Source organism: Carica papaya, chromosome 7, assembly GCF_054855325.1.
Source record: "Carica papaya isolate Zhongbai chromosome 7, ASM5485532v1, whole genome shotgun sequence".
Classification (NCBI taxonomy): Eukaryota; Viridiplantae; Streptophyta; class Magnoliopsida; order Brassicales; family Caricaceae; genus Carica; species Carica papaya.
In genome coordinates this window covers 21,756,860-21,784,024 of record NC_142315.1, presented here as the reverse complement: position 1 = coordinate 21,784,024, position 27,165 = coordinate 21,756,860, and the positions used below count along the sequence as shown (strand labels likewise).

The 27,165-nt window shown below is 36.6% G+C and overlaps 3 protein-coding genes across 4 annotated transcripts; 2 read left to right on the top strand and 1 right to left on the bottom strand.

Moving 5' to 3' along the window:
* Positions 1-327: 327 nt before the first annotated feature.
* LOC110818614 (AAA-type ATPase family protein / ankyrin repeat family protein) lies at positions 328-3,953 on the bottom strand. Of its 2 annotated transcripts, none has more exons than XM_022047544.2 (7): positions 3,622-3,953; positions 2,553-2,663; positions 2,332-2,430; positions 2,108-2,218; positions 1,709-2,012; positions 1,408-1,547; positions 328-1,294 (listed from the first exon to the last, which is right to left on the bottom strand). In XM_022047544.2, exons 1-7 carry the CDS (start codon positions 3,757-3,759, stop codon positions 758-760), a joined length of 1,440 nt encoding a protein of 479 aa, XP_021903236.1. In that variant the 5' UTR covers positions 3,760-3,953; the 3' UTR covers positions 328-757. The 2 variants fall into 2 exon arrangements, with proteins under 2 accessions (XP_021903236.1, XP_088064847.1); XM_088208721.1 differs by having other exon boundaries at positions 3,625-3,953.
* Positions 3,954-14,972: 11,019 nt separating this feature from the next.
* Positions 14,973-19,669, top strand: NYC1 (NAD(P)-binding Rossmann-fold superfamily protein). Its single transcript, XM_022047493.2, has 10 exons — positions 14,973-15,542; positions 15,985-16,063; positions 16,168-16,303; positions 16,707-16,781; positions 16,910-17,105; positions 17,553-17,621; positions 17,977-18,116; positions 18,228-18,350; positions 18,618-18,810; positions 19,173-19,669. Exons 1-10 carry the CDS (start codon positions 15,183-15,185, stop codon positions 19,356-19,358), a joined length of 1,557 nt encoding a protein of 518 aa, XP_021903185.1. The 5' UTR covers positions 14,973-15,182; the 3' UTR covers positions 19,359-19,669.
* Positions 19,670-22,182: 2,513 nt separating this feature from the next.
* Positions 22,183-26,293, top strand: PERK1 (proline extensin-like receptor kinase 1). The gene is made up of 8 exons (XM_022047521.2): positions 22,183-22,822; positions 23,178-23,744; positions 23,907-23,993; positions 24,128-24,198; positions 24,470-24,546; positions 24,933-25,080; positions 25,231-25,392; positions 25,734-26,293. The coding sequence occupies exons 1-8, from the start codon at positions 22,309-22,311 to the stop codon at positions 26,040-26,042; spliced, it is 1,935 nt and encodes a 644-aa protein (XP_021903213.1). The 5' UTR covers positions 22,183-22,308; the 3' UTR covers positions 26,043-26,293.
* Positions 26,294-27,165: the final 872 nt, after the last annotated feature.

The window sequence follows — 27,165 nt, the reverse complement described above, 5'->3', positions numbered from 1 at the left end:
CTTTTTTTTTTATTTTTCATACGTCTCTCCCAAGTTTTTGGAATGAGGTGTCAACAGAAGTCATAATCTCAACTTAGAATTATTAAGAAAATACGTTCACATGTTTAACATTAAGAGTAATTCTATTAGTATCAATTAGTTAACAAAAAATTACATTTTGTTAATATCAATCTCTACTTCACTCTTCAAACAGCTTTCTAATTATCTGATATAATAAACTTTGACAAGAAAAGAAAGTCAAAATAAAAGTTTATATCAGATAACAACAGAGCTTTGGTAATTATAGACATGTGATTATGAAATATAAAGAGTGCATGAATCCCAATATGGAAATTACCTATTTGTTTATTCAACTCCAAGACCAAGATACATAATAAATCAAATACGGATCAACCTAATTAATTATTGACTTACAGAGCAGATACACACTAGACCTGCGGACCAATTGTTTTGGACAAAGAATCACAGAGCCCTTAAAATCTCTTGTAAGTTATCAATCAATTTAATGGACGGATGAGAAGAATCAGGGTCACACCCCTTGGCTGCTTAAGGACAATATTAAATGAACCTGGCTACAAAAAACAATCTCCTAAGATTTTGAACCCACCAAGCTTTCGGCAACTTGCAACTGAACCCATGTTGAAACTGAGAAAAGATGAATAGAAAAAAGATGTTGCTTTCTAGCTTTAATTAAATGGAAGTTACCATGTTGATGAGTTAATACAAGCTTTTCCTTCCAGATCTTAACGAGGGCCTCTCATTGCGTAAGAAGTTGGAGACCTGCTTCTAAATCCTCTAAGGTAATTGTTCGCAGCTCATCTGCATCTATACAATCAAAACTGAGTCGAATATCTAGGTTCTCCCTGGCGTTGACAAGGGTTGGGTCCACTAAACCTCCATTCATCTCCTTTCGCTGCTTCTCAGTTGTTTTTCTCTGTATCAATGATGCAATGGCATCCACATTGCAAGACGAATGTAACTTGAATCCATACAACAAGCTATCCTCTGTTAGATTATTCATCTTGATAAGGAGGATATTGGCTAGCTCTTCAGAATTGAAGTCGGTAAAATGGAAAAACTTTGTTACTCTTCTGCAGAAGCCTTCATTAGAAGCAATTACACGCTTCATTGGCTCACTATAGCCAGCAAATATGACGACAACTTTTCCACTGTCCATCACAGACATGATCTCCTCCAAGGCTTCCAAACCGTAGTCCTTGTCATCTGCTTTCTGCATGGGTATTAACCGATATGCTTCATCCACAAAAAGGATTCCTCCCTCAGCTTCTTTTATCTGCACATAATAGTTCTAAGTTTTAGTTTTCTTTATTATCAGAATCAAACAAGCACATTCTACACCCAGAAAATGAGACTCAAGTTTCGGTTTGTCCAGATTAGTGGCATCACCTTTCTTCTTGTCTTTGGTCCAGTGTGACCAACAAATTCACCCACCAAATCTGTCCGCTGCACTTCCGTTACCTTGTCAGTAGGTAAAATTCCAACCATATGGAGCAACTTTCCAAGAACTCGAGCCACCATAGTCTTGCCTGAAAGGGAGAGGAGAAAATAGAGTTATGGTTTCTGATAAGGACAAGATACTTATTATTTGACAGCCCAAAGTGAATGTTGGAGCTCAGTAATGGAAATTTATAGCATACTGATGACATAAAAGAAAATTACGATCCGGAAAAAACTGCCAATTAGTTACCTGTTCCAGGATTGCCTAGGAATGCCATATGAGGAGGTCTTCTAGCACCAACATTTAGCCCAAGGGCCCTTCGCCTCTCATCCATAAGCATCCCCTTGGCCCATTTCCGAAGTTGTGCCTTGAGATCATGCAACCCCACAATCTTTGATAGTTCTTTTTCAAGCTGATCCATCTTAGCTTGTGTCTCACTGCATGCTTCGAGCGCTTTTCTTTTCCTCTGCTCTTCCAGATGCCTGTGAAGTAGTTCTTGCAACTTTTTACTTCCCGGTCCTTTAGATAGATGATTTAAAGGAGTCATTCCTTCCTGCACCCAAGGATTATAATAACGACAATCAGCATGTAGCACGACAGAATAGTTAAGAAGATATAAGAATAAACCAAGTAATTGCAAAGTAGTACATTGTCCTTAGCACTGCAATCAGCATTGTTCTCGAGCAGTGTCTTGACAGTTGAGCAGTCTTCAGATCGAATTGAGTACCAAACAGCAAGGTGTAATGGTGTCATGCCATTCTACAAAAAGAAAAAAACAGAAAGAAAGAATACCCATTAAAATTGCACTTCACAACCCAGTAATCATAGACAGTTTAAGAAGAAAACAAAAAATAAAATTCCAAGGAACACACATTAGCTTTGGCTTCAACAAAAGCACCATGGGCAAGAAGTAGCCGTGCAGCTTCATTGCACCCATTCTTGGCTGCCATGTGTAATGGAGTTTCCCCATACTGCATAAGGGTGAAAGATTAACAGCCAAAAGAGAAGACCAAACACATCATTTAAAAGGGCAACAACTATATATATATATATATATATAATGAGAAATTCCATGTAGACAAAATTAGCCTACCATGTTCTTGGCTTCCAATTCAACTTTTTCTGATCCTGGATGGTCAAGCAGAAACTTGACTATTTCAACCTGGTTGTAGCCAGCAGAAACATGAAGTGGTGTCTGTGCCATCTGCATTTAACCAAAACAATGCGCATAAATAAAATGGAAGAGAGACATCTTACTCAAGTTATGCTTTCTTAGTCATGTACATAGAGAGAAAACCTAATAATGAAAAAGTAAGAGGTTAATAATGTCAAGCCCTTCTGGAACAGTAACTAAGAAGCTCAAAAAATAATGTGGTAGAGCATGAATGACATTATTATCACAAATTCGGAAGTAATGAAAAGGAAAATTACGATGATAGAAAGATCGGAAGAAAAAGTAATAACAAGCACAGACTCAAAATCTAAAATGTTTAACAGCTTGATGGTGGCAGTATATCCGATCTAAATGAAGTTGAACAAATTTCAGAAGCTACGGTGATTGCAGCTAAAGAGATTTTCCCCATCTTTTTAGATTTCTTCAATTTCTCTCCTTGCTTCCATCTTCTAAATGATCAATTCAGAAGTAGGTTGGCTGTCAAATCGGGCAAATTTTTCTTAGAATCCTTTCAGTCATCATATATGCATACACTGTATCACATTGGTTGTGTTAGTCAACCAAAGCTCATTTCAACTCTTAGTTTTAATACGCATAATTAAATCATTTTTTTTGTCACAATCCCAATTCGAATTCCTTCCGTCGGAATTCAACTCCCACCAGCTTAACTAGAAACAGAAAAAGTAAAAGCCAAAAGTTTTAATATTGATGTAGGCAGTTTAGATCCAATTCAACAGACTAACAAACTTAACCATAGCTCTGTTTATGTCAATGGCCACAATCAAACAATTTAAACCCATTAGTACAACAAACCCAACTCAACATGAGTCATGTATAAAATTAAAATCTGAGCAGACAGTAGAAAAGCCGTCAAAGAAAATCCCTTCCCCACAATCCTTCAAAATGATGGGCGTAAAAGGAACTGATGATTCAACAATGCGGAAAGACAAAAGTACATGCAAAAAGAGCAGAGAGAATGAGATAATACCACAGGGTTCCTCTCGTTAAGAAGAGCTGGGTTGTCTCTGAGTAGTCTCTGGAAGAGCGGGAGATCTCCGGACTGCGCGCAGCCGTGAATTGTGGTAGGTTTGGCAGATCTTGAGCGTTGATCCTGGTGCTTATTCATTGCCCTCTGTTGGGTGGTGGTTCCCTCTCTCTACAGGGAGATAAATTACGCAAGAGAGAAAATGTAGAGAGAGAGAAGAGAGGGAAAGAATCTGGGGAGAAAAGATTGTTCAAAGTGAGTCGTGTTCGGCCGGGGGAGAATTTAAACAATGGAGGAGGAAGAGAAATGAGAGTACCCCCGCGTCCGGCTGCGTCGTCCGAAGTCAGAAGCTTCTTCTTAAACCGCTTTTTTCTGGGGTGGGGTCAATTTCTTTGCGGCCTGTGATTTCCATCTCGTGAGAAGACGATTTTACCCCTACTACATTACTTTAAGAAAAAGGAAACCAGTGGCTAGCTGTTGCCCGCTATTTTTAGTTTCCAAAACGGGTAGAAATTATCAATTTCCCCATATTATACAAATAACTATTTATGCACTGTAACGCGTTTTAAATTCTTAACAATTATGTCAGATTATTTAAAATTTAAAGCTTATTATAATTTAATATCAGATGCATTTTATTTGTTTGGAACGCTAATTTTTTTAACCAAAATTTTTTTTTTTGAAGAAAGAGTTAAAAAATGACTTAACTAAAACTTAAATATACTAAAGTATTTTTATTCACTGCAACTGATATTTGTACTTGTATAATAAAAGTATTTTTTTTGTATAACATAAATATGATATATTTTACTCAAAAGGTGTAACGGCCCAGAATTTGAAATGAAATAAATTATAAATTAAATGTGGAAGTGAAATAATAGCATTAGGGTTTACATTCCTTACACAATAATTCAGAATAGCCAATACGATTACGAAAATGATCATTCTAAAAGAATAACGAATAATTAAAGAAATAAATGAAAAATAAACAACTGAACATTCTATTCGCAACCCTCTTGTGGATCGTGATCTGGATTTTGATCATCTTGATCTGAAATGGTTAATAAAAGAGTGAGATATATTAAACTAGTAAGAATGTCACACTACTCACTAATACAGAAATGAAGATTAGTAAAAATTATGAAAACAACTAATTGAGCTTTTAATTTAAATAAATTCATTTAACGTAAGTAAAATCATTCATTGTACACTTACCGTAATAAAATTTCTAAAACTGACCTATAAAGGCAATAGCATAAATAATATTATAATCTCATATTCAATTAAGCAGAACAACAATTTTCTTTTTTTACCTGTTTACTGGTATCCATGGGGGCTCATAGAGATGTTCCCACAACGTGTGAATCTTTATTCAACATTTTCAAGTAACCGGTCATCCCCATACCCCATTTAGTATCAGTGCCAAAAAAATCATCACTCAATACCCTGTCCGGTATGAGTGTCAAAATACCAATCATCCATACCCCAGGTATGAGATAACGTTCACGGTAGGGTTTCCTACGTACCCGATCCATCCACCATATCCCAGGATATCTAGTAAGGCTACCATTCATTCACTTACTTAATCAAACAATTTTTCGTTTACATTTAATTTTTAGTTTCACAATTTAATTGTAAATCACACAAAATAAGCAATACATGCATCAAGTAAGCACAACTGAATTATCATACCAACTCTAGTGTAATATTATGTATTTGAAACAGTAAAATCAATCAAACAGGATTAACAGTAAATAATAATCAGTTCTGCCTCAATTAGTAACCTATGATTAATTATTAAGATTTTCTAAGTTGTATAAAATACCACATTATTTATAATTAAACTTCAATTCTATAACAAGGAATAGGGTGAGAGATTATTCGAATCGATGTTCGAAACACTAAGCTTTCAAGTACCTAGAAATACCACAAAAAAAATCCAAAATCAGTGTTAGAAAACCTCTCTAGCCAATTTTGGGATTCTGGCACAGCACGACACCATCGGATTTTGCCCGCGGTTTATGGCTCATCCGCCGGTTCTTTTATTCCAATTTGGCCATAAGAGTGTTCAAAATTAAATTTTGAGCGATTGGGAAAGTTTTTTACCTTTTTTGGAAATTGGAGGTGGCTCCGACACGGCGACGGTTGACTCCCTTCCCAGTGACTGGTTCTTCTTCTCCGGCGAGAGGACTGGCAGCTAGGATTAGGGTTTGGTATGAAATGAGGTATTTATATCCATCTCTTTTAATCTGGGTCATCCATCAAATTTGATCTACACTGTCCGATCGCATTTAAATAAGAAATGAATCTGGACCATTCATCGCGATTTGATCTGTACTGTACGATTGTGTCTGAGGAGAGAACGGATCTGGATCGTCCACACGCGTGAAAATAAATCTGGACCGTCCGATCGCGTTTAAATAGAAAATGAATCTATACCATTCATCACCAATTTGATCTAGACCGTACGATCGTGTCTGAGGAGGGAACGGATCTAGACCATCCACACGCACGGGATTAAATCCGGACTGTCCAATTGCGAGCACGCGGATTGCCAGCGTAGTGTTCCACTTGGCACCGCGTTAGCGTGCCTTGCCACGCAGCGTGCTTTGTTTCGTCGGGGCTGCTGATTAGGCGATCCAACATAGCACATTTTTTCTAAATTGTATTTTGACTTCCAGTTTCTAATTTTTTTTCAAAAGTATCACCATAACCTAAATTTTCACTATTTTTTCTAAAATTATTTTCAATTTCATCATCCACTTATTTTTCTTAATTTTTATATTAAATAAAAATTCATAAATTTAAAAATTATATTTTATACATTAATTTTAAATATATTAAAATTAATTACAAGTATTACAACTCCCTCCCTCCCACTCCCTGAAAAGAAATTTGGTCCCTCAAAGTTATCTCTCTCTCACTCAATCAAACAGTTGGGAATACTAGGCTCTGAAGTCTGATTCTAGCTCCCATATGGTCTCTCCTTGTTTGTGATTTTACCATAGGACCTTAACGAAAGAAATTTTTCAGTTGCGGAGTACTCTGCTCTTTCGGTCCACAATACTAACCGGTACCTCCTCGTATAACAGATTCTCCTAGAGTGAAAGAGACTTGTGGGCCAAGACATGAGAGAGGTCTGGGTTGTACTTGCATAGTATGGACACATAAAACACACTATGGATCCTGAAAAGTTCTAGAGGCAGTATTAGTCTGTAGGCAGCAGTGCCAATTCTATCTAAGATTTCAAATAGCCCAATAAACCAAAATTTTAATTTTTTCCTCTTGCCAAACCTACTGATTCCCTTGAACGAAATAACCTTAAGGAACACCCGATCACCTTTTTTAAATTCTAAATCCCTCATCTGGGTATCCGCATATCTCTTCTACCTACTCTGAGTCGTCTAGATGTTCTTCTTGATCTTGGCTGTAGTCTCCTCTACAAGATCTAGACCAAATAATTTTCTATCACCTACCTCTTCCCAACAGATCGGCGATCTGCATGGGGGGCCATACAATGCCTCGTACGGAGCCATGTCGATACTTGTTTAGTAGCTGTTATTGTAGGTGAACTCTATTAGAGATAAATGATCATCCCAATAGCCTCTGAAGTCAAGAACACAAGCTCAGAGCATATCTTCTAGTGTGCGGATCGTCCTTTCTGATTGTCTATCAATTTGAGAGTGGAACACAATACTAAGGGACAGTTTTATTCTCATGGCTTACTAAAAACTATACCAGAATTGAAAAGTAAACCTGGGGTCCTTGTGGATACTACTGTCACTAGCACTTCATGTAACCTGACTATCTCCCGGATATATATTATTGCTAACTTGTCCAAGGAGTCAGTCATCCTGATGGCCAATAAGTGGAAAGACTTGGTGAGCCGGTTAACAATTAGCCAAATGACATCATATTCCGAGCGTGCTATAGGCAATCCTACCATGAAATCCATTGTGATATGTTCCCACTTCTACTTCAAAATTAGTAATGGCTGAAGTAGCCCGTCTGGACGTTGATGCTCTGTCTTGACTTCCTGACATACCAAACACTTGAAAAAAAAGTCAGTCACATCTCTTTTCATCCTGTTCCACCAAAATTGGGGTCACATATTTTAATACATCTTAGTGCTTTCGGGATGCACGACAAACTTTGAGCTATGGGTCTATGTCATGATGTCTTTTTTCAGCTCACTATCACATGAAACACACACCATATCCCGAAATCTAAGCAACTCATCGACAGAGACTCAAAATTCTGAATTAAACTCCCTGTTTCGTATTTTTTTTAGGGTTGCTAGGGTGGAATCAGTGGATTGGGCTTTCTTTATTCTCTAGATCAACTCAAGTTGAACAGTCATGTGGGGTAAACATGTGACTCTCTTCAGGTCTTGAAGTTGTACATATTGTGTGACCCCTATTGCTCTGTATTCTAAAACTATTAGGTGAGCTAATGTACCTACATTTTTTTTTTCTGAGTGCGTTGGCTACCATGTTGCCCTTACCCGGGTAATACAAGATATTGCAATCATAGTCCTTGAGGAGTTCTATCCATATTCTCTACTGCATGTTGAGATCTTTTTGAGTGAATATGTGTTTCAAGTTCTTATGGTTGGTATAAATCTGAAAGGTCTCCCCATATAAGTAATGGTATCAAGTCTTTAGGGCGTGGATAATCGTGACAAGTTTCAAGTCATGAGTGATGTAGTTTTTCTCATGACTCTTCAACTGTCTGGATCCATAGGGTATGACCTTTCCATGGTGCATTAGAACACAACCCAACTCTAGGTAGGAGGCATCACTATAAACTGTATATCCACATATCCTGCTCGGTAAGGCCAACACAGGTACGGTAGTTAACCGCTTATTTAGTTTTGAAAAACTCTTTTCACAGTCCTCGTTCTACTCGAACTTGACGTTCTTCTTTGTGAATCAAGTCAAAGGAGTAGCTAAACTAGAAAATCCTTCCACAAACCTGTAGTAATAACCTACCATTCCTATAAAGCTACGAATCTTCTTGGCCAAGGTTAATTTTTTCCAGCCGAGCACTGCCTCAACTTTTTCAGGATTCATTGACTCTCCATCACTTGATATGATGTGTCCTAAGAAGGTAGTCTACTCAAACCAGAACCCACACTTGCTCAGCTTTACATACAACTTTTGTTTTTCTGAGAACCTGCAAAACTTGAGTCAGATGGTGAGCGTGCTTCTCTTTGCTTTTTGATAGAACATGATATCATCGATAAATATAATAACGAACTGATCCAGGAATTATCTAAAAATCCTGTTAATCAAATCCATGAAAATGGCTGGTGCGTTGATTAGTCTTAATGATATGACCAAGAATTCATAGTGTCCATACCTGGTCCGAAAAGTTATTTTGGGAATGTCTTCTGTCTTGATCTTTACCTGATGGTAACATAAACGCAATTTTATTTTAGAGAAGACTTTGGCACCCTGCAACTGATCAAAAAGGTAATTAATCATGAGAATGAGGTACTTGTTCTTGATCATGACCTTGTTCAGTCTTCTGTAGTCAATATATAACCTTAACGTGTCATCCCCCTTCCTTATAAATGTGACTTTGGCATTGGGGACACACTATGTCGAATGAATCCACTATCCTATATTTTATTGATATGTTTCTTTAACTCCTCTATCTCAATACGACTCATACGGTAAGGGGCAACCAAAATAGGCTGGGTGTTTGGCTGAAGGTCTATGGTGAATTCAACTTCTTTGTCCACTGGCATTCTAGGTAGTTCATCTGGAAACATATCCGAAAAGTTTCGGACTACCAGAATCTCTTGAATACAAATTTCTTTCTTGGATTTGCCTAGTTAGATAAAACAGGCAGATTAAAACACTTGATAATAGGAAAATTTTCCATGAGGGAACAAAAGTTAAATTTTTTTATTAATTTGTAAATGACTCCTCATTATGAGGGTTAAATATAGGCTTCTTATAAAAATAATTTACGATGGTGTGATACGCCGCTAGCTAGTTCATTTCTAGGATTACGTCAAAGTCTTCGTGTCAATCTCTATTAGGTCCACACTCAATTTTCTATCTACTATATCTATGACACAGGCTTTGTATATAACCTCCCCCAGTAGTGTCCTACTCCTAGGAGTATACACAAACAATACAGACTCAAGTCTTTCAGGTAATACATTCAAGTTTGATGCAAAAATATGTGAAACAAATGAATGTGAGGCACTAGTATCAATCAAAACATGTGCAAGATGATTACAGATAGTGTACGTACCCTGTATCACATCTGAGTTGGCTTCTGCATCCTTTTACGTGAGGTTGTAAACTCTGCCCTATATAGTAGGTCTGGTTTGGTTCTGATTCCTCAGGTGCTCCCTCGCGTAGTGTTGAGTACTTCCACATATGTGGCAAGTATTGTTGAGGCAATAGTAGGGTCAGTCCTCATGATCCTTGCCACAGTACTGACAAATCCTACCGCGTCCTTTTGTCGGAATATGAGGATGAGCTGAGTCACTGACCTAGGTCTCTTGTTTTGCTGAATAGGTGCAGTAGGTGCTAGTTTGCGGTGTGAAACCGAGGGCCTGAGGTTCCCTACTATTGGAAAAAAATGTGAATGTTCCTCTCCACTAGCTGTGTTTTGGCAAAAACAGTCGAGTAAGTACTGAGCTCGAACATAGACAGCTGCTGTATGATATCAAGATTGAGATCCCACTCGAACTTGCTTGCCTTCCTGCCTTCATCCATCACGCTCTCAGGGGAATACCGGTCCAACTCTAGGAATTTTCGGACATATTCTGGTATAGTCATGTCACCCTAGATCAAGTGTGTAAACTCCATTTTCTTCAGATGTTGGAGATGCTCTGGGAGGTACTTTGCATTAAAGGCCACCAAGAATTGTTCTCAAGTGACTGAAATGAGCAAGGTGGCTTGCTTGAGTTACCACCAGCGGCCTGCCTCTCCCACCAGTATGTAGGTGGCAAGTATGACCTTTTATTTAGAAATTACCCCAAGAGTCGTGAAAGCCTTATCTATATTAGCTAATTAGTACTCAGTTTCTCCAAAGGAGGATCCACTTGTAAAAGTAGATGGGTTTAGTCTTTTATACCTCTCAATATAGTCTGGGTCCATGTGGGAGGAACTGGGTCCTGTGGAAGAGGGACTAGATTGTGCTGGGGATGGACCAGATGACCCTGTGGTGGTACTGGATAATACGGTGAAGGCACCAGATTGTACTGTAGTGGTGCGGGGTGATGCAGTTGGGGCACCGAGCTATACTGTAGTGGTGCCGGGTAGTACTGTGGTTGGGGCACCGCATCATACTGTGATGGTGTCGGATGGTACTATGGAGGAGCAGAGTCGTACTAGAGTGGCTGAGAATCTTCCCGCTGCCGGGGTGGCTCAACTTGTGGTAAGGGGGATGGTCAGGTAGCTCCCTCCTTTCCTCTCAGGCCTGCTGGGCAGCAATGAGTCTCTCCAGCTTTTAAAATAATCGGTCAACATCCTCTCGAAGTGAACTCTCCCGAGCTGTTCTGTTTAGTGGGAGTCTTCATCTCCTCATTTATCTGTACCTGCATTTTATAAGGAATGGTTGAGTGATAATTCATTCTTTGGTGTTTCCTAGGGTTTTTGTGTAAGAAATGGTTCCGAAGAACGCGACTATGATTTCAACTGTAACGGTCCGGAACTTGAAATGAAATAAATTATAAACTAAATTCGAAAGCGAAATAATAGCTTTAGGGTTTACATTCTTTACACAATAATTCAAAATACCCAATAGAGTTACGGAAATGACCATTCTAAAAAAACAACGAATAATTAAAAAAATAAATAAAAAGTAAACAACTGAACATCCTATTCGCAACCCTTTTGTGGATCGGGATCTGGATCTAGATCTTGTTCCTCTTGATCTGAAATGGTTAATGAAAGAGTGAGTTACACTAGCCCAGCAAGAATGTCACACTACTCATTAATACAGAAATGAAGGTTTGTAAAAATCATGAAAACAACTAATGGAGCTCTTAATTTAAATAAATTCATTTATCATAAGTAAAATCATTTATTGTACACTTACCGTAGCGAAATTTTCAAAACTGACTCTTAGAGACAATAGCACAAATAATATCATAATCTCATATTCAATTAACTAGAACAACAACTTTCCCTTTTTATCTACCTACTGGTATCCATGGGGGTCCATAGGGATGTCCCTACTACGCGTGAACCCTTATTCAACATTTTCAAGTAACTAACCGTCCTCATACCTCGTCCGTTATGAGCACCAAAAATATCATCCCTTAATACTCAATCTGGTATGAGGGTGAAACGAACCGTCCCCATACCCCGTCCGATATGAGCGCTAAAATACTAATCCTCCATACCCCGTGTGCTATGACGCAATGTTCACAGGTAGGATTCTCTATGTATCTGGTCCATCCTCCATCTATCAGGATATCTAGTAAGGCTATCATTCATTCACTTACCTAATCAAACAATTTTCCGTTAATATTTAATTTCCAGTTTCACAATTTAACTGTAAATCACGCAAAACAAGCAATACATGCATGAAGAAAGCACAACTGAATTATCATACCAACTTCAGTGTAATATTATGCATTTAAAATAGTAAAATCAATTAAATAGGAGCAATAGTAAATAATAATCGGTTCCGGCTCCATTATTAACTTGTGATTAATTATCGAGATTTTCTAAGTTGTATAAAATACTACATTTTTTATAATTAAACTTCAATTTTATAACAAAAAATAGGGTGAGAGATTCTAACTCGAATCGATCTCCGAAACGCTAAGCTTTCAACTGTGCCTATTGTGGTCCCTAGGTTCTCTGAATTTTTCTTCAAAGATTAAAACACGCTCCAAATACCTAAAAATACCCCAAAAATTTCAAAATCGGTGTTAGAAACCCTTTCCAACCAATTTTGAAATTTCTGCACGGCAGCAGCGACGTGCTCCAGTGACGACAGTTTGCCTCGAACTAGCCATTTTAGGCCAGTTTTGTACTAATCCCTGTGAGAAAACATGTTAAGGGGCATTAGTTGACCGAAAAAAGTCAAAAAACAGGAGTTTACCAGCAGAAAGGTTTTCCGGTACGGCGACTCTGCCGGCTCACCTTCGCGGTTGGACATTTTTCTTCAGTCAACCTGTGGGAAACAAAATGGTGAATATAATGGTGAAAAAATTGCACAAAATGAGAATCGGGAAGGGCCTCATCGGAGACGATTTTTTATTTTTCCCACGGCAGCGCCGTCGGGCTTTACCCGCAGTTTTCGGCTCATTTGCCTATCATTTTTCTCCGATTTGGCCATGGGGGTGTTCAAAATCAAATTTTGAGCGACTGACAGAATTTTTTACCTTTTTTGGCAGTTGGAGGTGGCTTCGACGCGGCGACAGGTGGCAGTCGACTCCCTTCCCAGCGACTGGTTCTTCTTCTTCGACGGGGGGGACTGGCAGTTAGGATTAGGATTTGGTGTGAAGTGAGATATTTATATCAGTCTCCTTTTAATTTAGGCCGTCTATCACGTTTAATTTGGACTGTTCGATCGCGTTTAAATAGGAAATAAATATGAACCGTTCATTATAATTTGATTTAGACCGTACAATTGCGTCTTAAGAGGGAACGGGTCCGGACCGTCCACACGCGCGGGAACAAATCCAGACCGTCTGATCGTGAGCACGCGGATTACCAGCGTGGCCTCCCGTATGACACCATATCAGTATGCCTTGCCACGCGGTGTGCTCCAGTTCGTCGGGGTTACTAACTGGGCGATCCTACGTTTCACATTTTTCCTAAATTGTGTTTTGATTATCAATTTTTAATTTTTCTTTTAAAAATATTCTTAGAAACCAAATTTGTACTTATTTTTTCTAAATTGTTTTTAATTTTATCATTCACATATTTTTTTTAATTTTTACATTAAATAAAAATTATATTTTATATATTAATTTTAAATATATTAAAATTAATTCTGGATATTACAAAAGGTGTTAAGTATGTTTCATGCCTTATTATTTTATGGTAAAATTCATGATAGAATTTTCTAATGCTCTTGTTCCATAATTTTCTTGTTCTTAATTATTTAATTATTAACACGAAACAATTTATTAAAGAATGTTTTGATAAAATTACAATAACATATTAAATTTTTGAATAATTATTCTAACTCTGACTCAAATATTTTATGAGGAATAAAAACTTGTATAATAATTGGGTACGTTCCCCACTTTTTTTTAATGGGGGGAAAGAAACAAATAATAAATAGAGGACAAGTGTGAGCTGTTGTCCAGCAGTTTCCCATGTGAGTATGTAACAATGTCATTAAGATTTTCTTTTTTAAAAAAAAAAAAAAAAAAAAAATTTAAACCAATTTTTTAATCTATTATAATTACCCACACCATTATATCAAATCACGTTTGATATGATTGAAATTTTATTTATTTTAATTAATTAGTTTACCATTAAAAAATAATTAGTTCAAATATAATTTGTATGTTTGATCTATTTTCAAATTTAATAAACACTCCAAACCCAGAAATTGCCTACAGTAACTTTTTTATGTTCTGCAAATACCAGTCTGGTCCAATTCCAACCCCAAATCAATTTAAACTTCGAAAACCCAGTTCAGTCCCATGCACACTGGACAATCCATTAATATTGGGCCCAACCCAAATGTTACTTTAACCCGATCCACTCAAACTCACCTAACCCGGCCCATTTAAAAATTTAACTTTTTTTTTTTTTAAAAAAATATTTTTCTAATAAACAATAAAAGTGGCATCATGCTTAAAAAGAGATTGCTAGTGTAATATAAATATGGGCTGTTTGATTTAATTTTTTCAAACTGAATTTTCAATTTTAATTTATAAATTGGAATTAAAATTTTACTTCCAAAAAACTTAAGGTCGGATAACAATTATTTTAACATAAAACTTTTCTTAGGAAAATTACAAGTGTTAATTTGTTTAATCTTAATTTAATTTAAAATTTAAAATCTTAATTATGCGCAGAGCAGAAGGTGGCTGGTTGATTGAAGAAAAATTGAGTCTCTCATCTTCTAGTCAACTTCAGGCATGTCTTGCAAGCTACATCGCCACTCTCCCCCTCTTAATTTTTGGCAGTTTCATCAAAACAAAATTTATATTAATCCCATGAAATCATCAACACAAACTCCCTCGTAACGTCGTCGTCTTCATCATCATCTCTGAGCTTTCGGTCTTATCAGTAGTGGAAGCTTCAATTTCAAATCAAATGACAGACCCACAATGCCACGTGTCATCCATCCACCTATAGATTAGGTAGCTTTAACGTGTGGTTGTCACACTGCACTCTCCCTCTGGACTCTACTGCTTTCCAAATCTTCATTGATATTTTAGTGGCTTGCTATAAAAATCCCTCTCCATGGATAAACAAAACTCGAAAACAATTATGAGAATCAATTCGAACTTTTATCTTCTTCGACACTTGGACTAGAGAAAAGGAAGGGGCTGCCCACTTCCTTCTTCCTTTTCATGAACCCTCAATACTCTAATTAATCCTTATTCTCCCACAATCATATTCATGGCCACACTCACAAAGCTTCATCTCTACCCGCCATCCATAGACCATTTTTCCTTTTGCTTAAAGGACCATCAAGGAACCGGGCTTCGGCTGGGGAATTTTCCGTCCGGCCCACGATTAGGTAGAGGCCGCTGTGGGTTGCATGTGTTGCCGTGCAGGTCGTTTAGGGGCGAAGATGGGAGTGAACTGGAAGAGAAGGAGATAAAAAATTTAAAGGAAGAGCAAAGGAGGAAGTTCAAAAATGGAAATGGGTTTTGGGGTTCTTGCAAATCTGCTGTTTCAGGTTTTGGAAAATCGAGCTCCCAATCGAGTGATGACTATAACAAGGCACTGGCTAAGCTCGAGGAGGTTTTCTCATCGGTGAGTCACATGTTATGCAGAATTTTGTTCTTTCTTTTCTGCTTCTTTGGGGGTTAATATTTGTTTTTATCCAAGTGGTTTGGCAATTTGCTTGAACTTAGATCTATTGAATTCTATTCCAATATCCATATTTGCTGTTGTGTAATTGTTTGATGAAAGGAAATAATTTCAACTTTCATGAATATTGAGCTTAATTTGGTTCTCAGTTGTAATTATCTTGGGAAAGATAATCAACACAAAGTGGTTATGGTTAAAACTTAAAAGTCATGTATATAACTGAAGTGATTCATATTATTGTCTCTTGTCAGCTGAGCTCAGTATATATACATATATATATATATATGTCTGTACATGTGAGTAACTAAAGACTTTATTTTATTAATTTAATGTGCGAGTGCATTTACTATTCTAATGTATTTCATTCCTCCATGATTTCAACTAGATTGCAATCCAAATTGGAAGGTATATTGTGACCATGATGAGTACTGGGGTTATACTTGCAGTTGGTTTTCAGTTGTCAGGTTAGCAATCGTGCATTTTCCTATGTTGGGAATGCGTGTATTATTTGAGCTTAGTTTCTAGCTTATCTCATGTAAAAATTCAATCACCTGTAAATGTTGTGAAGGTGGGGATAGTCAGATGAATACATTAATTTGGTATAGCTGGCTTGGAGGAATCATCATTGGAACTATGATAGGTGCCAACATGGTTTTAGACGAGCATTGTCGAGCTGGTCCACGTAATGTTGTCATAACTGGAAGGTTTTGCTCCTCTCTGATCTTTTTCAAATTTCAATTCCATGTATGAACGAAATTGCAATACAAATATACTAGGAATTTGAATAAGAGTAGTATTTTAAATTCCAGTATTTTGTATGTTCAATTCAATTTAGGTGTTTTTATTATTTATATCTTGACGTGGAGGAATACAAAGTCCCATAGATGTGGAATTGAAGATAAGAATGAAGTTGTTTTCATTTTGTATCAAAACACCTTGTGTGTTAATACAAGTTAGGTGTAAATTACAATTACTTCTACATATCAAATAACCAAGATTTAGGAATCGAATGAGAGGAAATAAGCAACAACTTCCAATCGTTGTAGTTAACTTATGCATGTGCTATTTTTCTATGTTATGTTTGCATGTTTTACTGGCTGCATGCAGTACAAGGGGATTGGGAAAAGCACTTGCTCGAGAATTTCTTCTTTCAGGAGATCGTGTGGTTGTTACATCTCGCAGGTGGTTAAATCATAATTTATATCTTTTCCTTCTCTTGTTAGTATCTAAACTTGTGATTTTGTATCTATAATCATTATGCATTAAAGCTCTCATAACGCTACATTCATACCTGGATCTTGTGAAGGCAGCCCTGAATCTGTTGACATGACTGTCAAAGAACTTGAGGAGAACCTCAAAGAAGGTGTGGTTACTGCAAGTGGTTCCTCTAAGAAGAACCTGGCACATGCTAAAGTGGTTGGCATAGCATGTGATGTTTGTGAAGCTGATGATGTACGCAAATTAGCAAACTTTGCTGTCGACAAACTTGGTTATATCGACATATGGGTGCGTGCTAAGCCTTTTACTATTGTTGTTTGTTCTGTTGACCTTGGTTGGTTTCCCCATTGCCGTTCCTTATCACAGACAAAATCAGAAAAGTCATAAGTTGGCTATAATATCATAGTGGCAGACAATGTTCATTTCATGACATTATTTCTGACTAGACCTTCATTAAGTTTCTTGTATTATTCTGACTAAACCTTCAGAAAGTTATTGCACATTTGCACATTGAATCCATCTTCTATATCATCCTAGATGCTTATGAATTATTCAAAATTCAGTTCTCAGGGGTCTGATGAACCGAAATTTGCAAGCTCATCAGCCTCAAGTAGAGATTAATTTTTGTTTGTTTATTTCAGATTCAACAATGTGCAGGATTCTTATATTCCATTTGTTCTGAGCTTGAAAGTCTATGTTTGGTTCTAAGTTGTTATATTTGGACAAATGAAACAGATAAATAATGCCGGAACAAATAAAGGTTTTAGGCCATTGCTGCAGTTTACAGATGAAGATATTAAACAGGTAGTTAAATCTTTATGTATCTCCATGCTTCTTGATTCTTTTGTTTTCATTTATATTGAAGCACATGCAAAGTCCTCTTAGTGTGAGTTCATGCACGTGAGCGTGCATGCATGGAATGAATGTGCTGATTACATGCTGAGACATTCTTATGTAGTGATTGGACATATCTTTTTGTACACTTTCTTGGAAACTTGCATTTATATGCTTTTTATTCCAAGGCATATGACTGTTTTACATGGCATGTCATTTATCCTTGCATCATACTTTTTTGTCTTAGCTATAGCTCAGCTAGGGAAACAAAATGGAAGAGGGAAGAAAATCTTATATGATTTAATTTTGGCTTATTCCTTTGCAGATTGTCTCTACAAATTTAATCGGCTCCATTCTCTGCACCAGAGAAGCAATGTATATAATGAGAAAGCAAGCTAAAGGAGGACACATATTTAACATGGATGGTGCTGGTTCTGGGGGATCTAGCACACCCCTTACTGCTGTGTGAGTTGTTAATTTTAGTTCCTTCCAGAATGAGCGAAAAGACATTATATTAAATCTTTCAACTTTATTTTTTTGATGATGCTTACATTTTTCATCATCTTGAACTTATAGTTATGGGTCAACAAAGTGTGGTCTTAGGCAGCTTCATTCGTCACTTTTGAAGGAGTGCAAGAAATCTAAAGTTGGAGTACATACTGCATCTCCAGGAATGGTACTTACAGATCTGCTTTTGAGGTACAGCGAATTCAGCCCTGACATAAGTTGGTTTACTGAACTATGTTCCTTGGAGGACTCTCTCTGTGTCTGTTTCACAGTATCAACTAATTACAGTATTATACAATTATGGTTTTGTAAATAGAATATATATGCTTGATGGAGATATGTCTCCAAGTTGCACCAGATGAACTTGCCTTCTCAGATCTTTCTTTACTGTGGTTGTGGTTCTTTCCCAACTTAGTAAGCATGCTGATGTTGTCTACACTGTTTCGGTCATTTTTGCAGTGGTTCAACTGTAAGAAATAAGCAAATGTTTAACATCATATGCGAGCTTCCTGAAACAGTTGCTAGAACATTAGTTCCCCGAATGCGGGTTGTAAGGGGTACAGGGAAAGCCATCAATTACTTGACTCCACCTCGGATATTACTTGCCTTAGTCACTGCGTGGCTGCGACGAGGTCGGTGGTTTGATGACCAGGTATCTTGGCTCTTTTCACAGCACTGATTAAGCTGCTACAAGATTTTGTCAAATTGCATGAACAAACTTGTGAGTTGTAAATAAACTAATCCTCTGCTAAATAAATGAGGATGGAATAAATATTTCTGAAAACATGTTTACATCTTTTATGACTAAACGAGCATTATCAAGCTCAAGGCATATAGCAAATGTACCCTTTTCAGTACAAGTACATCCCTAGTTTCTCTTTCTAGCTCCTTGTTTATTTTGCATTCTACTTAGTTTTTAAACATCCGAGTTATTGAACTGAATTTTTTTAAAAATAATTGTTTCTTATAGTATGTGGTAATTTCGAGCAATCCTTCACTCGAGCTTGTTTACAGGGAAGAGCGTTGTATGCTGCAGAGGCTGATAGACTCCGAAACTGGGCTGAAAACCGAACAAGATTTTCTTTTACAGATGCGATGGAGATGTATACAGAGAACACTTGGGTGTCTGTATTCTCACTTTCCGTGGTCTGTGCCTTCATAATACTCTCTAGCACTGGTGGGACATTGCCTGGAACATGATGCTTTTTACTTCCAGCAGAAGACTGCAAAATAGTAGACTGATCAAAGGATTACGCAATTAGGATTACCAATAAGCAAAAAGGAAGACAATCGGAGCAGCTGGGTTGTGGTGAATTTTTTCTACCTGCAGCCAGCGAGCACTATTCTTAACTACTGTAAATTGGGATTCCATGTGTCAGGCACCCGGTGAGTGATGTACAGAGTTTTTAGGTGTTATGCATACAGAAGAAACACATTGTTTTTTTTTATCTTCATTGTAAACCATCACTTTTTAACTTCATAGAATATATTTGCTACCAAATTATGTTTAACATTCTTTCTAGGTCCAGTTTTTACATGTAGTCTTTGATTATCTTATGCTCTCTGATGAAGAGTCCAGTTCTTAAATTATCAACTCAGTTTAGAAGCCTGAGTTTGGTGATGGGAGTTTGGAGGGGCTTAAATTTTGGAATTATTGGAAGCACACAAGTGTTTGTCCTGATCTAAAAAGGCTGCTGCTTTTTTTTTTTTTTTTTTGATTGCGCAAGGAGAAATACAAATTGTATACAGGAAAAGGTAAATTTGCAGACAAATGTCAAATGGAAAGAATAGGACCAAAGGGAGCCAATTGGACATTCAAACTTTTTTGGTTTCATTTAATTGAGAGGATTATGATGTTTATAAAATAATAATTAGTTTGTAATATATAAATATAAGATGGCAGGGTTATATGTTTAAATGAGAATTAAATTTGTGATATTTTTATGTAGTTTTTTTTTTTTATTTATTTATTATTATTAATTTAATGTCATTGTTGAATGTTTTAATTTAGTTTTAACAAATAATTTCTTTATATCATTTAATACAGGATTTTGTCATAATTAAACTCTTTGTAACATTATACGATGAAATTAATATTTTATTTTATAATAGAATTTTATTCATATAATAGTTTTAAGTAAATTTTAAAAAAAAAAAAAAAATCGTAAATAAATTTTATAGAGTGTTTAAAAAAATTATGAGAAGGTGATTTTATAATACGATATTTACAGTTACAGGAAGTGGTCAAGTGTTGGTGTAAGGTGTAAATGCTCTGCCGCATGGAAAGTATCCGAGAAAATGGCAAATTAAGATAAATAAAAAAGAGTTGTGTATATGATTACAAGCAACGCCAAGTCGGCGAGTATTTGATTATATTATATATAAAATGTTGATATTGATTGTGAATTCCTTGTAAGCTTTTAACTTACTCTTACACCCACCATGAACGCATATATATGTATATATATATATATTAAAAGCCGGTCAACATTATTATTATTATTATCACACCCGATTGCAAAATTATATTTTATTAACCCTAATAACTCACTTAATTAAGTCTAACCTTCATGAAATTCACGCGTTTACATAAAAAAAGAAAAAAAAAAAGAAGGTTAACTAATTGTATATATTCACTATTTTTTTTTTTTTTTTTTTAAAAAAATCATATATATTAAGCAATTAAGTTGAATGAATATAGAGTGGGGTTTTCTTGGGGTTTTATAATATTTTTCATTGTTATTTTACTTAATTAATAATAATTTTAGTTGGAAAATAATAAAAATTATAATTGAAGGAATGAGCAGGCTGCACCAACATATTATAACTATTTTGCTCAGAATTCGTGATAAACTCAATATGATAACCCTTTTGAAAATTCTAAGCTTGAAAAATTCTTTCTTTCCTTTATTAAATCTTTTGCTGCAGCTGGCAACCTCCGTGTGAAAAATGCATTCATTAAAGACCTACAAATTAACTGCGTATGTTTGTTTGTTGATTATATTAGTTTTTAAAACCAAAATTGTTGAATAGAATAAAAGGTTTTGAAGATCCAGCTGTCTTAAACTTGGGAACGGATTTAATTAATTTGAATATTTCCGTCTCATTAATTGCTGGTTAATTTTTAATTAATTAACAGCAAAAAGGAAATAAAGAAAATAATATTCTTATACTTTAATCAATTTAATTCCAAGGGAATAATGTATTTGTTGTTATGGAATTTTGAATTTATATTGTTTTCATTTTACTCGAAATAAAGTTAATTAATTAAATATATATTTGTTAAATTTTTAATTAATTATTAAATTTTATGAGACGTTGGAAAGTAAAAACAATTGCGCATTCTCCGGCATTCGAAGACTTGTTGCTTTCTTTATTATTAAAAGTGAAAGAGCGATTGGTGGAATGTTTTGTTTTCAATTACCCAACCAAACACTCCCTTTAAAAAAATATAATTATTATTCCTTGTACAGAACATTTGGCAAACCTGATAGCTAAATCATTCACGTTGGATGTTTTCTTTTATACATATATATATTCTGATTTTGTTTCTTTTATATATTTCAATTCCATTGTTTTTTAAACCATAAATTATTAAAATATCTAATTATTTAAACATAAAAATTGCTCAAATTTGGAATATTATTGTTGTTTAAATTAAACTAAATACAAGCCATTAACAAATTTTTGTTACAACTACTTAACCAAAAAAAAAAAAAAAATTATTTTAAAATTTGTGAATGTAATAACATGCTGGAAGAGGAAACATGAAACGTATTAAACTTTCCAAAACCATTATTTTTGTTTCTAATTCCTAATAACTTGGATTAAAAAATAAAAAAAATATATAAAGATACAAGTTTGGGAAAATAAAAACAAAAAAGGAAAACCGCTGGCCAATCGCGTGGGCCCCTCCGAACAGCTAGCTATTTTGGTCTGGAGCTACAAAGTTAGTAACTGTGTGGTAGCCGCAGGGGATTATTCCCCTTACTATTCTTCTCTACTAGCCTAGCCACCTTCCCCATGTGGAAGCAGCTTTCAATTTTGGTTTGGGAATCCAATTTCTTCAAAATCCATCCCCATTAAGTAGAATACAAGACAGAGAGCCAGACAATTTTAACGTTCACGTTTTATAGTTTAATCTCCGGGAATGTCATCCTCACCCTCGCCGGCCGCATCTCCGCCGCCGCCTACCAATACTACCTCTCCTCCACCGTCTGTTCCCTCAGCCCCACCGCCCTCTTCACCACCCCCTCCACCCACTCCTCCACAACCTACCCCTTCTGCACCGCCTCCCTCCTCGCCTCCTCCCGTCACGCCCTCGTCGCCGCCTCCCTCATCGTCGCCTCCTCCACCTCCCTCTTCTACTCCCTCTCCGCCGTCGACTCCTTCCACGCCGTCCCCTCCTGCGTCACAGAGTCCTCCGCCGCCTCCCAGAATTCCGGGGACGCCGTCACCGCCGGCTTCTCGAAGCCCGCCCCCGCCTCCTCCGTCATCGCCCGGTGGTGGGATATCGACGGGGCTTGTGGTTGGAATCGCGATCGGGGGAGTGGCGGTACTCGTAGTGCTCAGTTTGTTGTTTCTGTGTTGTAGGAGAAAGAGGAGAAGAGACGATGAGGCCGGCTACTATGTGCCACCTCCTCCCCCTGGCCCTGGGCGTAAAGGTGAGTTCTTTCTATTTTTAGTTGTGTTTATATGGGTATCTGAGTCTCTTGACTGATTTGGATTTTGCATGTTCTGTTTCACCTGTATGGATTTTTTTTTTTCCCGAATTTGTTGCATGTAGACATTAGACTTCTGAGTTAATTTCATGGCATGATTCTTGGGTTTTACTCAGAATTTCAGATTTGACGTATGATTAGCAATCGTTAGCCTTAGAAAACAATATTCAACTTTTTTAAAGACAAAAACCATGATTCATTGCTTTCATGTTTTCAGATTCAAACATATAACCCTGCTCTATCGCTAAACCATCTTCCGTCAGATGTTAATCATTTAAATTGTATTGACGTTTTGTAGATGATCCCTATGGTGGCGGCCAACAGCAATATTGGCAGCAGAATGTTCCTCCACCCGCGAATCATGTTGTCACTGCAATGCCAAAGCCTTCTCCTCCTCCATCCGTAGCATCACGGCCACCATACCCACCAGCATATGATCCAAATCCTTCTCCTCCACTACCTCCTTTCATGAGCAGCAGTGGCGGCTCTGGTTCTAATTATTCAGGCCCTGAAAACCCTCTTCCACCACCTTCCCCTGGTCTGTCCCTGGGTCTTTCAAAGAGTACATTTACCATTGACGAATTAGCAAGAGCAACAGATGGTTTCTCAGATGCAAACCTCCTTGGACAAGGTGGTTTTGGGTATGTACACAAAGGAGTCCTTCCAAACGGGAAAGAAATAGCTGTCAAGCAGCTAAAGGCTGGAAGTGGACAGGGAGAGCGCGAATTTCAGGCCGAAGTTGAGATCATTAGCCGGGTGCATCATAAACATCTTGTTTCCTTGGTTGGATACTGCAGTACTGGTACACAAAGAATGCTTGTTTATGAGTTTGTTCCAAACAACACTTTGGAGTTTCACTTGCATGGTAAGTCTGTCTCATTAAGGTTTTTAAATTGTAATGAAATTTATCAATCTATTTTAGACAATTTCTTGCTGATTTATGTCTTTGCATATTTCAATCTGTCATAGAATATCACTAAGCTGATAGTTTTTTAAGAATGACCTAAAACATGATAAAATATTGCAGGAAAGGGGCGACCTACAATGGATTGGCCTTCCAGATTGAAAATTGCTTTAGGTTCTGCCAAGGGCCTGGCATACCTTCATGAAGATTGTAAGAGTGCTCTCCCTAATTGTGTACATTTATCTTCACTGCCTAAATGGTCTATTTATATATAATGCATGAAATTATGATACTGAATTTGCATCTTTATTTTTGTTTATAAAAATTTGTGTCTACATTTGCAGGCAATCCTAAAATCATCCATCGTGATATCAAGGCAGCTAACATACTTTTGGACTTCAAGTTTGAGGCAAAGGTATTGGTTAATTAATTGGTTTCTTGAGCTCTATAATCTTATTTGGCATTTAGAGAGGTCCATCCCACTTCAGAGAAATCTAGGTCATGAATTGCTTATAGTCGTAATAAGTTTTATGTACAAATGGTGGACTTTGTCTGCATTTGGTTTCTAGTCTTCATCAGGAAGCCTAGAAATCTTGAGCATATTTTGATTCCTATAGGTCATTCAATCATCATGCGATGATTTGTTGAGACATGAATGGATTTACCTGCTCTTCTTTTCCCTTCAGGTTGCTGATTTTGGTCTGGCAAAGTTTTCTTCTGATGCCAATACTCATGTCTCGACCCGAGTGATGGGTACTTTCGGGTAAGGCAGATTTCTTTACTCTTGTAGTTACTTGATGACTTGTGGTTTGATCTTATAATAAAATTGAAAAGATGGGTCCTTGGCTTCTTAATTCTCTCCACAAAGTACATGCTTGAGTGTCATTTAGAAACCATGAAATTCAATTTAAATCATGCTGAAATGCTAAACCCAAAAGACTTGGCTGCTGCGCTTGGGATAAGTACCTTTGAAACTTAAGAGTAGATTTTATCACTTCATAGCTTGTAATATATATGTATGAGTCAATTCTGCAGTTGTCATGCTTTCTAATATTTTTTTCTTATGGTTTTCAGACCTTTAAAATAGATTTTGTTGTGAGTTATAATTTGTTTGATTCTTAATATACTTTATACACTTGCCATCATTAGGTATTTAGCTCCAGAATATGCATCAAGTGGGAAACTCACAGATAAGTCAGATGTTTTCTCTTTTGGAGTCATGCTTTTGGAGTTGATTACTGGACGCCGTCCAGTTGACACAACTTATTCCTTCATGGATGATAGTTTGGTGGATTGGGTAAGTAGTATCCAAAATTCTTATCAAGGGTCCCACCATAAGTTTATGGAACATATTGTTCTCGATTTTCACGAGACCATGCTTCTTCTCATTGTTGCCTTTTCAAAAACCAAGTCTCTGAATTTAGTTCTTAACATTTTTGTATCACAGGCAAGGCCGTTGCTCACTCGAGCTTTAGAAGATGAAAACTTTGACACTTTGGTTGATCCAAGGTTACACAATCAGTATGACCACAATGAGATGGCTCGGATGATTGCTTGTGCCGCTGCATGTGTGCGCCATTCAGCACGACGTCGACCACGAATGAGCCAGGTTTGATTTTTGCTAATTGAAGCTTAACCTTCAGTTTTAAATAGTTGACAAACAACTTTTTAAAGCAAACATATAGAAGTTGATTAATTTTCTGAGTGTCAAATCCACCTCTAAATCAGTCCAATTTTTGTGATCAACTCTTATCTTGTGTTCTTATTCTACTAGTCTACTCAGGAAATAGGACCAATAGTTGTTTTTTTAATGGGAAACATTTTGGAGATAACTTATTAACTGGCAATGGGTTTTATAAAGAATACAGATGTTGTTATCTCGTTTAGAAGCTTTGAACTGTGGTTACAAGATATTGATTCAGTTCTTATTTGAACTCTTTAACCAAGCAGATGGTGCGGGCACTGGAAGGCGATGTATCTTTAGCTGATCTAAACGAAGGAATCAGACCTGGCCATAGCACTATTTACAGTTCTCATGGAAGCTCGGACTATGACACCAACCAATATAATGAGGATTTAAAGAAGTTCAGAAAAATGGCGTTAGCAAGCTACGATTATGGTGGTAGCAGCGAGTACAGTGGTCCAACCAGTGAGTATGGGCTGCACCCATCTGGTTCGAGTAGTGAAGGCCAAACAACCCGGGAAATGGAGATGGGAAAGATGAAGAAAAGCAGTCAAGGTTTTAATGGAAGCTCTTGACTACCGGTACACCTTCCTTTCTCTTTGTAAAGATCCAACCAGTGCACACCCTCCTTTCTCAATGCTAAAAACAATTGAGTATTGATTGCAAGAATACCATTGGTTCTCAATGAGATAACACTCCCAGTTCTTTATCCTCTAATTGTGAGATTATTATTTTTGTTTATTTGTATTTAAAGGTGCATAATATACAGGAAATTATCATTCTTTTATTCTTTGAGGCAATGTTTATATGAATTTGGTTGTTGAAATTTGTTTGGGACGTTTTCCGTGCCTTTGGATGGTATATTATTACTTGTTAATGTCAGTTTTGCTTAAAATGAAAGTCAGCAGTTTGATGGGGTTGGTGGAATTCATTGGTGAATTTGTTTTGAATCCATTGTATGTGCTTTTATGTCCAACTAATTAAGGCCTTTAGTTTATGAAAAATATTATGAATCAGATTTCTAAAAACATAAGTAGTTGATGAACATAAAAGATTCGCCGAGAATATGCTCTACAATTGTTTTCTGCATGTTCTGTTTTCACTTTCAGCGAATATATATGGTGTTTGTATATTATATATATATATATATATATATGATAATAAAGCCGACAGAATTATACACGTAAACAGGGTATAATCTAAAGCACCATGTGAATTGTTATTATTACTATAATTATATATATATATTTTTTTCTTGAGAATCGACTGTTTTTTCATTTCACTAACTATTTAAGTCTCTGAATTATATGGATCATCATACTTTTCCCCTTTTCTGACGCAGCAGCGCATGATTTCAAAGACCCCCACCCAATGATCTCATCCACACCTCCAAATTAATAAATCCCATTTAAGCACCTTAATAAACAGGTCAAGTTGACCAACAAAAGTAAATGGTGGATCCAAAACAATTTGTCATCCGTTTTCTATTTCATAATATCATCTCCATTCTCTGTTACAAATACTTTCTTCCAATGTTTATCTCACTCATGCTCGTTACAGAATTTATGACGTAAGATTCTTAGCCGGAATTTTCATAATTACCCAAAAATTAATGCTACATTTGAAAATCTAGTAGAACTACTTTTAATTTAAATTGGGATCTGTACTCAACAAACCTAATTAGGATGAAAACTGTTA

Bases quoted from the DNA above. Each gene is read 5' to 3' on its own strand.
- LOC110818614 (XM_022047544.2), bottom strand. From the start codon at position 3,759: ATGAATAAGCACCAGGATCAACGCTCAAGATCTGCCAAACCTACCACA. The intron at 2,219-2,331 runs GTGTGTTCCTTG...TTCTTTTTGTAG, and splicing joins TTGTTGAAGCCAAAGCTAAT to AATGGCATGACACCATTACA. The intron at 1,548-1,708 runs GTAACTAATTGG...TCTCCCTTTCAG, and splicing joins CCTAGGCAATCCTGGAACAG to GCAAGACTATGGTGGCTCGA.
- NYC1 (XM_022047493.2), top strand. From the start codon at position 15,183: ATGGCCACACTCACAAAGCTTCATCTCTACCCGCCATCCATAGACCAT. The intron at 16,064-16,167 runs GTTAGCAATCGT...AATGTTGTGAAG, and splicing joins AGTTGGTTTTCAGTTGTCAG to GTGGGGATAGTCAGATGAAT. The intron at 18,117-18,227 runs GTGAGTTGTTAA...TTGAACTTATAG, and splicing joins AGCACACCCCTTACTGCTGT to TTATGGGTCAACAAAGTGTG.
- PERK1 (XM_022047521.2), top strand. From the start codon at position 22,309: ATGTCATCCTCACCCTCGCCGGCCGCATCTCCGCCGCCGCCTACCAAT. The intron at 24,199-24,469 runs GTATTGGTTAAT...TTTTCCCTTCAG, and splicing joins ACTTCAAGTTTGAGGCAAAG to GTTGCTGATTTTGGTCTGGC. The intron at 25,081-25,230 runs GTAAGTAGTATC...TTTGTATCACAG, and splicing joins ATGATAGTTTGGTGGATTGG to GCAAGGCCGTTGCTCACTCG.